Source organism: Cyanistes caeruleus, chromosome Z, assembly GCF_971803275.1.
Source record: "Cyanistes caeruleus chromosome Z, bCyaCae1.hap1.1, whole genome shotgun sequence".
Taxonomy (NCBI): domain Eukaryota; kingdom Metazoa; phylum Chordata; class Aves; order Passeriformes; family Paridae; genus Cyanistes; species Cyanistes caeruleus.
The window spans coordinates 14,816,154-14,828,249 of NC_141732.1; the positions used below are offsets into that span (position 1 = coordinate 14,816,154).

The 12,096-nt window shown below is 49.3% G+C and overlaps 1 protein-coding gene and 1 long non-coding RNA gene across 2 annotated transcripts; one reads left to right on the plus strand and one right to left on the minus strand.

Moving 5' to 3' along the window:
* The first annotated feature begins 2,479 nt into the window (after nucleotides 1–2,479).
* On the plus strand, nucleotides 2,480–5,862 carry LOC147648140 (uncharacterized). Its single transcript, XM_086868722.1, has 4 exons — nucleotides 2,480–3,586; nucleotides 3,834–4,018; nucleotides 4,571–4,691; nucleotides 5,771–5,862. The coding sequence occupies exons 1-4, from the start codon at nucleotides 2,629–2,631 to the stop codon at nucleotides 5,779–5,781; spliced, it is 1,275 nt and encodes a 424-aa protein (XP_086724848.1). The 5' UTR covers nucleotides 2,480–2,628; the 3' UTR covers nucleotides 5,782–5,862.
* Nucleotides 5,863–11,472: 5,610 nt separating this feature from the next.
* Nucleotides 11,473–12,088, minus strand: LOC111945941 (uncharacterized). The gene is made up of 2 exons (XR_002871883.2): nucleotides 11,846–12,088; nucleotides 11,473–11,757 (listed from the first exon to the last, which is right to left on the minus strand). It is a non-coding gene; the product is annotated as an uncharacterized LOC111945941 (long non-coding RNA).
* Between the last annotated feature and the right edge of the window lie 8 nt (nucleotides 12,089–12,096).

The window sequence follows — 12,096 nt, forward strand, 5'->3', positions numbered from 1 at the left end:
TCAGAATTAAGAAACTGGACAAGGCCACACCTGGCCTTGGTTCCTCCTTGAGTCCTGGCCAGGCTCAGGGATAAAACCAAGAGGAGAATGAATCAGATGTCCCACGTCAGAAGCTCTGTCAGATTGCTCGTTCAGCACTGTCAAAGCCAGGCTACTCTCACAGTTCAGTCAGAAGCCTTGTGGCCAGCAAAGGTGGGGGCGCCACACAATTTCACAGTTCTCAGCTGTAGCTCTGCAGGGCTTGGCTGGGCCAGCTTCATCCAGCTGATGTGTGGATCTGGATGAAGGATAAAGTATTAGGGTATCTGATGATGTATCTTTCTTAATAACTAGAAGCAAGCTTCTGTAATAATAATGAAGTACATTGCTGAGCTTATCCTTTTCTGATTCTCTTTTGCACTTCTGCATGATAGTAATCACACTATTCCTTCAGCTAGTGTGTCTGTGTCTCTGACCCTCCTCACCACCAAAACAGAGACAGTCAGTTTTGCACTGTTATGAATACCTATTATAATACTGGCTTTTTGCAAAATATTGAAATGGATATTATCCGTATAATGTTCAAGTAATTTTGCTACAGATTTTTTCTGCTATTAACTAAACTTAGGTGCAGTAGTGAAATAGCTGATATGGTTATGCTTGTGGTAGTTGAATTGCCTGCTTGGCTGGGATAACATCCAATGAATGTATGATGAAGGCCCCTGCTACTGATATTGCAACTATCAGCACCTACAGTCTGAAGAAAGTATGGACCAAAACCCAAACTGGAGGTGATAATAAGAACAGACTAAAATCACAGCCAGGGAATGCATGTGCTCTAAAAAGGTGGTCCTGAGGAGGAGTCATGCTAAACAGTTCTTGGCACATGTAAAGTAGTTAGAGGAAAAGTTTAAATACATGTAATTGTTTATAAAAATGCAACAGGCTGATACAATAAAAAAGATATATAAAGGGTGTCCCCAAAATAGCAAGTGTGCTCTTGGCAGAACACCAAGCACCTGGCTGTTAATCTTTGCTTTATTATCTTTGTTTCCTATTGTCCTTTATTAGATTTTACCAAGAAAATGAACCTTGTTTTTCACAGCATAAGACCTGCCTCTCTGCCAGTCCATTTCTTGGAAAACACACATAATCGCTAGCTCTGCAAACTGAATTACCACTTTGCCACTTCTTTTTTGCAGGCATGTAAGAAAAGTAGATACTCCCAGCTTTGGACACCTCTAGAAACTAACTGCTTTCAGCAGTCACAACCCTGAAATATCAACCTCCTTCCTTAACCTGCCCACTGGGAGCTCATACAGAGAGGCCTTTTGCCCAAGAATACCCACAGAAGAGCTCAAGCATGGAGCAGTTTGAAACGCAGCTCCTTCAGTGTTTAAATCTCCTTTTATCAAATAAACACCCACCAACCTGTCCCAAAGGGAAAGCAGGCAGGAAGGAGAAGCTCCTCTCCCAGAACAGCAGGCTCTGTACTTCTTTCTGTTGTAGCTGGAGAGCAGAGGCCATGGGCTACTCCTCAGTTTGGGAAGGAACACAGGGAACTGGCTTGATTGGGAGGGCAGCAGAGGGAAGTTCCCAAAGACAAGAAAAACATGCTGTAGAAGCAAAAGATTATGGCAATATTTCTGCAGGAAAAAAAGAAGGGGGGGGGGGGCGGGGGGGCAGGAAGGGGAAAAAAAAAAGAATAATGGAAGCATTTCAGAAAGTTCCCAGACAGAAATTTCTGCCCCAGCACAACTGCCTCCAAGTCTCTGTGGTGTGTCAGGAAGCACAGGAATGAACCTGCAAGGCTAGGATACACGTTAGTGGTGTGTGTTCCCCAAAGCACAAGCAGCTCCCCAACAAGACTTCAAAACAAAGGGAAAAAACTTCCTCCTGCATCTCTCCACAGGAGATCTAGGAGGTGTCTCTCCATTGCAAGATCTCCTTTGGCAGTCTACATTGACAAGAGTTGGCTGCAGGAGGCATTTGGATTTGAACTCTCCTAAGATCAGAGGAAAGAAGAGGTAATTCCTGAGGAAAGAACATGCAACCCTAATTGGTGAAAACACCAGCGTGAGATTGCAACAACTGCACGCCACGAATCCCTTGCATAAAGCAACACCCATCCAGGGTGCAGCACTTTAGCTTTGATGTCAATGCTGACAGAATTGCTGCCCCTTCCTGCTGCTGCTGACTCCAAATAACTAGAAATGTGCTGCTTCTGCCAAAGACAGGCAGAGATGGCCAGAAAAAAACCAGCCAGTCTGCTGCCAAAGAATGTTTTCTAACATCCCCTTTTCATGCGTTCCTCAACGAAGACAGAAGGCAAGGAAGACATCCTTTCCCTCTGTCACCAACAGTGACGCAGGCACGCGATACACTGTGGGGCTAGAGCTTGCCAGTGCTCCCAGAGCCCTCTCCAGGGCCTTCCCCTGCCGGGCCGTGTCCGGCCAGCCCCCGGAGCCGCCGCGCTGTGCCCGCAGCCCCGGCTCTGCCGCGCTCGTCCCCGCCGAGTCCGGCCCGTGCCGGGGCCGGGCCTGGCGCGCGCGGGGCCGAGCGCAGCGCTCCCCTTCAGGCCGCGCGCTGCCAGTGCGGCTGAGGCCGTTGCGCCGCGGCCGTTGTGGCAAACAGTCGTCGATCGGCGCCATGGCGGAGCTGCCGCTCCCCGCCGGGCTCAGTGCCAGAACCTTCCCCGCCAAGCTGTGGCGCCTGGTGAACAGCCCCCGCGTCCTCTCCGTGCGCTGGGACAGCCAGGCCCAGGGGCTGCTCATTGACCGCTCCCTCTTCGAGCGGGAGCTTCTCAGCCCGGGCGGCGACCAGGGGCCAGCCCCGCACACCTTCAGAGCCACGCGGTTCCTCAGCTTCGTGCGCCAGCTCTACCGCTACGGCTTCCGCAAGGTGCCGGGCCGGGCCGGCGCGGCTGCGCCGGGTGATGCCGGGGCGTGGCTCCACTACACAAACCCCTGGTTTCGCCGCGACCGCCCCGAGCTCCTGCTCCGCATCGAGCGCCGGAGCGCGGCCAGCAGGCAGCGGCCGGCGGCGGGCGGGGACAGGAGCAGGTGCTCCCGGCAGCTGCCGAGGGCGCGGCCGCTGCCGGACGGGCGGGAGAGACGCAGCCGCTTCAAGGCGCTCCCCAAGGAGCGGCCGCCGCTGCCGCCCAGGCCCCTGCCCAGTGGCTTCCTCCTGCTGCACAGGGAGCGGACGCTGCCGGACTGGCGGGAGCTGCGCAGGCCCCGGCCCGGCCGCTTCCAGCAGCCCCCCAAGGAGCGGCCGCTGCTCACCCGGCGCCCGCCCTGCGGCTTCCACCTGCTGCACAGGGACCGGCCGGGGCCGGCCCGCTGCGAGGGGCCGAGCCGTTTCCAGGAGCTCTACGGGGAGCGGCCGCTGCCCGCCGAGCGGGAGCTGCTCCGAATCCCGCCCTGCGACTTGCTCGGGCTCCACGGGGAGCGGCCGCTGTTTCTCGGCCGGGAGGGGCCCCCCAGCCACTTCCAGGAGCTCTATGGGGAGCAGCTGCCTCCGGCCGACCGGGAGGTGGTCAGGATCCAGCCCTGCAGCTTCCAGCAGCTCCACAGGGAGCAGCAGCCCCCAGCCTACAACCCACCAGGTAGGAAAAGAATTGTATCCTTGCTTTTCCAAAAGGTCCTGAAAATTGGCGGTTGGAAGTATTTTCCCACAATGCTGTGTCATTCTGAGACAGAAATTGTTAAGCCTGCTAGCAAGGGGGTTCTAGAAGGCGAAAAGATTCTCTGCCTAGTTTTCCTTTGAATGTGTTGCATCCAAGGCAGCAGCAGAGCTCTGCATCCCAAAGCCACATTCTGGAGCCTGACCACAAGGTGTTTGGATTCTTGCAGCCACTCCAGGCAATTCAGCCTCCAGTGCTCCACCTGGCAGTGCCGCCTGTGCAGCAGCATCAACGGCCTCAGCAGAGAGCGCACTTAAGGAAGAGGAATCTCCACCGCTGGATCTTGGCCTTGCTGTGGAGAAAATGATTCGGGAGATCAGGAGATCCCTGTCTGAGAAGTCTCCCTCTGCTCAGGTAACCCCACTGGATGGGAATAAAAGGGGCTGGACCGAGAGCTTTTTAACGCTGTTCAGTGGCTCCAAAAAGCACCAGCTTGTGATGGATTGTCTGAGCGCTTGGGTGGGGTGGTGAGACTCCCAGCTAGAAATGTGTGCTTTGTGTGTGACTTTGCAGCACACAGCCCTGGGCAGTGCTGGGAGTGAGCTCTGCCCTTACTGACAGCTGTGTTGGCAACAAGGAGAGCCCCTGGCTTTCTGCTGGCTAATTTCTTACAGCTCGTGGGGTAAGCCAGGGTCAGAGCATGAGGGCACATCCCCTCATTTGGTGTCTTCTGGTTTTCTGTGTTCACAATTTGCCTCAGAGGTCATTTTGTAAAAGCTTCCGTTTAGCCTTGGCCACGGAATCCTGAACTGAAAAGATTTATCATGTGAACTGTGTGCTGAGCGTTCCTCCCCAGCCTCTGCTCCACGTCCTTTGGGAGTGGAGAAGGGTTATTGTAGCCCTGATGTGAGTCCAAGAAAATATTGAGTGATCTTTGGGTTTCTTTCTTTCTGCTTTTCTTTCAAGGGGAATATTCATGTTGCCTCTGAGTCCTCAGGAAGGGAACCCATGAACGAGGCTGCAGCAGAGGAAGATTCATCTGGCACCAAGAACTGCGATGACAGTTGCCCAGAGCCTGAGGAGCCTGGTAAGGAGAGAGCCCACATTGGTTTGAGCCCCATTGGCCCATGGCTGCTTTGAGCCTGTCCCTGACAGGAAGGGAGATCAGAAGAGCTGAGTTCTTGTCGGCAGGGTCCGTGCTTCCTGGTGCCTTTAGTTCAAGTCCTGCACTGGCACAAGTTCCCCGAGCCCTGCCCTCCACACTTTTCCAGAGGCTCTGACACTGAGTCCTGTGCTGTGACAAGAGAGCCAAGAATAAACCTGACCTTGTGGGAGCTGCGTCACCAAGCTGGGTGTCCCAGTTTTGTGCTGAAGCCCATGGATCAATTTTCTGCAGGGTGACAGGGGAAGCTGGGCTGAGCACTTCTTGAAGGAACAGGGGGGAAAAAAAGAGTGCAAAATGAGGGCAGAAGTCGAAATTGCTGACTGTAGTACCAGTTTGCTGGAATCTGTCCTGAGACACAAGAGAAACAAAGAGAGCAGAACATCAGAGGCCAATTAATTGAAAAATGACAAATGTGGTAACACAAGGAAAAGCCTGAGTGACCCCAGATTAGTGAGACTAAGAGGAGAGAGGAAGCCCTTTGGATCCAATCCTTGGCCAAGTCGGTGCAGCCTGCAGGCCTTGTAGGGAGCTCTTTCCCTACCAGCTTGTCCTGTCAGAGCTGATGGTCAAGTTGGAGCAGGTACTGCTCACTGTAGAGGGCAGTTTGTAGATCTGACATCACGGAGCTGGTTCATGATTCAGCTCACAGCACCCTTCAGCCTCAGCCACTGCAGCGTGACCTGAGGTCTTTCTGTCAGCACGGAGGAAAAAAACAAGTCAGGGCTTCTTTGTGGGAGAGGGGACCGTCTTCTGTTTCAGGCTCTCGTGGGTGCCATTTGCACTGTGGGTGCCGAGACTTTATTGAGATACTTGAACGCTTCACACAGTTTTGGAAACTTGGAAGGATCCCTGTTCTTTAAAGAGCAGGCTTCAAATTCCCAAGGGAGAGTCTGCCTTTCAGACCATCTTCTCCAGTCCCTGACAGGACAATTGCTGCCCAAGGCAAACAGGGCCCCAGCCACAGGAGCCAGTATTGACTCAGTGTTCCCTTTGCTTCCCAGATGCCATCTGAGGGATGTCTCCCGGAGGGCTGTCCTGCACAGCAGGAAGAGACAGAGGGAGGGCCTGTGACCATCAGGCAGGTAGAATCCCTCTGTTCTACATGTATAGATTTCTGTAGTTCTATTAAGTAATTCTTATAGTTATGTTTATAGATTCTAATGTTCTATTTCTATAGATAGAATTATTTATATATTTATATAGAATATAGATTATAACTATATATAAGATCTCTATTTAGAGGTCTGTATAGTTAAGTGTAGATATATATAGTTATATTTTTTATATGGAATTACATTTATAGATTTTCTGATTTAAATTTATATATGTCTAGAGTAAAATTAATATACATATATAGAAAGTTCTATTTTTAAATGCATATAGCTATATTTGAAGAGAAATATAGATGTTCAGAGGGCTAGGTTTATGTTTGTGTAGCCTTAGGCTGCATTTTAACCTCTTTCTGCCCTCGGCTGCCTTTTTCACCTCTTGTTTTTCCCCCTGTGCCCGCTCTGTCCCCTGTTCCTGTGCTGGGTCCGAGCTGGGGCCGGGCCAGGTGGAGCAGCAGTTCCAGCCCCGGCTGTCCCTGGAGCGGTGGGAGCTGCCGGTGGCCCCAGGCACTGTCCCCTGAGGAGCTGCTGAGGGACGGTGAGACTGAGGGGGCTGAGGAGGCGGTGACGCTGAAGGGACGGTGACCTTGAGCTGCTGGGGGCACTGAGGGCTGTGGGGGAGCAGAGGGCAATGGTGGCACTGAGGTGACAGGGAAGTGGCACGGGCTGAGGGGGTGCTGACTCTGAGCAGACAGAACAGGTCAGAAGGGACTGAGGGGGGTGAGAGAACTGTGAGGGGCTGAAGAAACTGAAGGGGGGACTGGGAGTTTGCCAAGAGGACAGCGGGGCTGAGGGGATGGAGGAGCCAGCAGGGAGCACAGAGGGGTCAGGGACTGCAGCTCTGCCGGGCCTCGGAACCAATTCCAGAGCCTCTGCTTTTGCCACAGCTGTCGTGAAGACCTTGAGGCCAGCCAGACACTGCCAGGAGCCAGCAGGGAGAAGCTGAAGGCCAGGAGTGAGAGCAGTGAACAGGGAACTGCTGCTGCCACCCCAAGAGCCTGGGTGAGGCCACAGGGCCAGTGAGGCCGGGCAGGGCTGAGGGTGGCGTGGGCTTTGGCCGTGGGCGCTGCCCGGCTGGGCAGGAGCGGCCCCTGCCCGTGCTGGGGCTGCTCAGCGCTGCTGCCCCGGCCGGCACAGGGGCTGTCCTTGGGCAAGGCAGCTGTGCCGGCAGGGCCCGGGAGCTGTGCCGGCCTGCCGGGGGATGCAGGACAGTCCCGCCGCGCCTGCGCTCGCCACACGCTGGCCCGCTCGGCCTGCTTGTTCTTTCAGCCCTGCTGGGGAGGCTCTGAGGTTTTCCCTTCCCTGCTGGAAGGGCAGGTGCTGCCAAGGGAAAGGTCTTAATACTGACTCAGTATTCCCTTTGCCTCCCAGATGTCCCATCTGCTGTCCCTGTCCAGGAGAGCTGGTCTGCACGGGAGGAAGAGACCGAGGGAGAGGCTTTGTAGATGGGGGGAGGCTGAGTTCCCTCTGTTTAAAGAAGAATGGACTTATACATAAAGAGGGATAATTATGTGGATATTTATATATGTATATATGTATATTCCTGTTTGTATAGGAATATTTTTATATATATGTTGCTCTAGTTATGGATGTATTCTTTGTACATATGTATGGATATATACACATACCTGTTTGTAATTTCATATGTGTATAGAAGTATACACATATGTTGTTAGAGTTGTGTTAAATTCTATCCCCTTATACATAGGAGATACAGTTGTGTATATTTCAATTGATACAATTATAGTTATTTGGCTCTTTAAATAGGTATATTGGTATTTGCATAGGTAGATATGTGTATTTTTATATTTGTATATTGACATTTATATTTGAATATTAACATTTCTATGGAATTCTATTTATATATGTATTCAGATGTATAGCTGTACATTTCTATTGATGCAGTTGTGTGGATATTTAACTTGATATTTTTTATATATCTGTTATGTTATCTTGATATGTTTTATATATCTGTTTATATATATTGTATGTAATACTAAATCTATATGTACATCTGTATACTGTTACAGTTATATGCGTTTATATGTATTTGTGTATAGCTGTGTATTTAGTTCCATTTACACATGTATGGAGTGGTAGAGTTGTATAGTTCTGTCAGCTGTGATGATCACTATTTGTATACTGTCATTTAGAGAGGGAAAGTAGGTTTATAGTAATACATAAAAAATTGTTAAACTACTAATTGATTTTTATGTATAGTGAGTTGTTGTAGAGGCTGGAAATAAATTATGTTTTCTTAACATAATTTAAGTTGGTACTTGTATATTCTTACATATTTGTATATTTGTACATAACATTGTTCTAATAATCTAATAAATGCCTTTTTTGACCCTTAACTGAGACTTCTATGGTGTAATGTATTGGCAGCGCAGGTGTAGCCATTTGTAATTTTAAGACGGGTGTCTGTGAGGGAGGGCTGGAGTCTCCCTTGGAATGAAAAATGTAGACCTCCCTCCCTCCCTCCGAATTATTAGAATTCTGAATTTTGAAATTAAGGGGCTCTCAGGTAAAGACCTGGCGATAGGAAGAACAGCTCTTGACCGGTATGTACAACAAGGCAAACAAACAACGCTGACTACAGCATTACCAACCGAACAGAACCAGGGACCTCGTGACAGCCCTCTCAGCTGAGAAGGGAAAGGATGGAAGAGAGACTTTGCTTCACAAAGCCCTTGCAGGCAGTTGATGCCAGTACCCCAGCAGGGCTCTGGGGAACACCCAGCTGCAAGAGCAGGAATGAGCAGAGATGCCAGGCCGGTGGCTGAGGTGTATCAGCAGCTCCGAGTCGATGGCTGGCACTGCTGCACATCCCGGCAGGACAGGGGCTGCTAGGCCCACAGGAAAAGAAGAAGAATCAGCATCTCCATCTGGGTTATGGCAAATTCCCCAAGCAACAACAGCCCCTCCAGTGTGTCCTGCTCTGCAGCTGAAGAAACCAACCAGCCCCCAGCTGCCCCTGCCCCTCCCTTTTTACCTGGGCCCCTTCCCCCCTGCGCCCAGCCAAACTCTTTGTCTTCTCAAACACCCAGTAAGTATGAGCAGTCAGGTTTCCCTGCAACTAGTTAATGGGGAAAACGCTATAGGTCAGAAGGAACCAAAGGAAGGATACCTATCCAGACACCTAACCCTCCAGTACAATGACATAGCTGGGGGTAAATCAGAAAGCAAAAATTGTGTCTTCCTACACTGCAAGGAGATCTTGCTGGTACTAGAGCACACAGAGGAGTTTCAGCTGAAACACACACTAATTTATTGCAGATATACTGAAAATAATAATTTCTAAGAGCTTCTCAAAAATAAGTCCGTATAGACTGTATTAATGTTGGCCCTGCTGCATGTAATACCAGGAGACTAGTGAAAAAAGATACATTTACATAAAGCATATTTCACTTTCAGAACTGCCTGTTCTTTAACATGGAACAGGTAAGTATTCACTAGCAGGATAAACACAAGTTGCATTTTCAAAGTGGTAAAAATTATTGTGATTCAAAAATTACAGTACCTTGTAGGAAAAAGGAAAGATATGGAACAATGATGCCTAAAGTGATCAGCCCTGTACATTGACACATGTTCTTTACAAATTAATTTTAAATGGGGAAGAAGTACTTTTTAGAAAAAAAAAAATCTTGATTTAAAACCATATACCACAGTTTCAAGAATTTTTCTTTCCTAAAAATTACAACCTTTTCTGTTGCTAATTTTTAAACCAACTTTTGGCCCAAACACTGAAATGCAACATCCATCATTTACCTTGAGGTGTTTGTAAGTGACATTAAATTCTACCAGCACCCCAGTAGAAAACTGGGCAAGAGCCATGCTGCCACACACAAGAGAAGCACGTTTCTTTTGAAGTTTCAGTATCCTTCTGTCATGGAGTTACTTCACCTTTAAGGGAGTTGGAGTTGCTGGGAAGTGCTTGGAGTCTTTTCTCCTGACCAATTATCGGTCATTGCTGGGAATTGACAGCAGTTTAGGCCATTGAAAAGTGGGATCAACTTGTGAACCCTACCTTAAAATGTAAAAGCTGAGCTCTCTGGGTTCTCTTTGTTTCCTGGCTGTGGAGGGTCCGGAGCTCCAGGCCTCCCGTCCCTGCCCAGGCCATGCGGCCGGGCGGGGATGGGGCCGGGCCTGCCCCGTCTCCAGGCCGGGAGATGGGGGGGCTGGGGAAGGTTTTCCTCGGGCCCGGGCCGGGCCGAGCCGATTTCTGGCTCGGCTGCAGGTTTTGCTGTAACTAATTCACTAAAAACTGCCCAGTGAAGAAAGAGAGAGGCCCTGGACTTGCAGCGGGTTGGAGCAGCGACTACACGCTCCAGAGCAGCCATGAGGAACTTTCCATCACAGACGGCTCCAGCTCCTGTTCGGCAGAGATCTCCGAACCATCTACAAAAGCCTGGGCAAGATTTTAACTCTTTCATTACCCAGATGAGACTTGCGGATTAATCTTTTTATCCAGAGAGAGAGAGAGAGATCAACATGAAAAGAAAAGACTAGCAAGAATTGGGACTGTTTTAACCATCAAAGTTCCAGAGTTTTTGTCTCTGTTGTCATGTGAACAAGGGAGTAGTGGGTAGATAGGGGATGGAAAGGTTTTTCTGGAAGTTTATTCTGGTGTTCTTATTATTGTGGTTTGTCAATAAACTTTCTTTTTTTTCCCTTTTAAGTTGTATGCCTGTTTTGCTCTTGTTCTAATCCATATCTCACAGCAAGAAGTAAGTAATTTTCTTAGTTATTGGTTTAAAACCATGACACCAGTCTTTGAGCTCCAAATATGGAGCTACTGTGCAAGGTGATGGCACTCATGTATGAACAGTGCAAAGGGTTCAGTGAATTCTGGTAACCCCAGGGCGGGTGTCATCAAATTCAAGATATGAAAAGGCTGTTGGGTATTTGGGAGCCCAGTGTAACACCTCTATAGAGGAATGGCTAGCTAGCAAAGGTCACGTTCCCATGCAGCAGTTAGCTGGGAAAGAATTAGATAATAGAGTACAGTCAGTGTGATATGTTGCAAAGTTAGGAAGACCTTAGTGATAACTGTTAACTGAGAACAGGATGCTGTGATCAGAAGAATGTGAATTCAGCATAGATGAGCGATCACAGGAATGTGGAATTAGGTGGAGTTGACCTTAAATGAAATATCCAATAATGAGCTTGCTTTTGCACTATGTATGAGCCTAATTATTGATGCTATATAAGTGGTTTTAGAGTTACCAATAAATGAGACTTGCTGATCATTCATACTGAGTGCTGCTTTTCTCCCGCCGAACTCAACACACCTCCTTGGATTCCTTTGATGGTTCATACAAAGGCTTTTCCAATCGTCCATAACTGGGGATCCACAATCAACATCATCCAGTCACTCCCAAAAAAAAGGACACAGTTCTTTTCTAGATCTGGGCTCTGCTGTTTGACAACTTGCTTTCTTCCTTTCTGTTCCCAGAAGGACGCTGACCTTGTGAGTGTGGAAGCCAGGAGACCAGACACTGGCAGATATGGATACAGTCTTGAAGAAAAGAGAAATGAGAAATGGGAAGAGAGAAATGGGAAATGAGCTTTGGAAAGTACTATTCGACACATTTTCAATGACAAGCTTTTATTCGTTCTCCCTGTAATGACTGGACAAGTTATTTTGGTGCCAGGTTTAAATCATGGGGAAAATGAAAGTATAAACAGAGTATAAAATATGTTTCCACACGTGTCAGTAACTTCAATGGCCACCTGCAGTCAGCGCAAATATCAGCCTGTAATTATGTTCAGGATCTGTGCTGGCGCTTCCAGTGTCAGCTCCTCCTGCAGAGCACATGGGGGCCTGGGCATGCTGCTGGCTTGCTTCCTTTTAGGAGGCTGGAATGAGGAAAGGTCTGCGGGGTTTTGCCAAAGAGGTGATATTTGAGTGACCGTGTACATGCTCGAAGCCTCACAGACTGACCGGCCCACGGCAGGACTGACCAGTGCTGGGAGGGCTGCCCCTTGCTGCCTTGGTTAGAGGTGTTAAGCTGCTCCTTCACCTCAGAGACAGCCAAGTACAGTACTTTTGTGCAGAAATACTCTTAGCCCTGGGTTGCACAGCTGCAGCAACTGGGATGGCTGGAGAGCCCCTTCCTGCACTTGGAAATGAGCTGAGTCAGTCATGGGACAGGGCAGGGCATTCCCCACATTTGCCCATTTAAAATTCCCTCTGCCCCAAGCGTGTCACGTCC

Bases quoted from the DNA above. Each gene is read 5' to 3' on its own strand.
- LOC147648140 (XM_086868722.1), top strand. From the start codon at position 2,629: ATGGCGGAGCTGCCGCTCCCCGCCGGGCTCAGTGCCAGAACCTTCCCC. The intron at 3,587-3,833 runs GTAGGAAAAGAA...GGATTCTTGCAG, and splicing joins CCCAGCCTACAACCCACCAG to CCACTCCAGGCAATTCAGCC. The intron at 4,019-4,570 runs GTAACCCCACTG...TTTTCTTTCAAG, and splicing joins AGAAGTCTCCCTCTGCTCAG to GGGAATATTCATGTTGCCTC.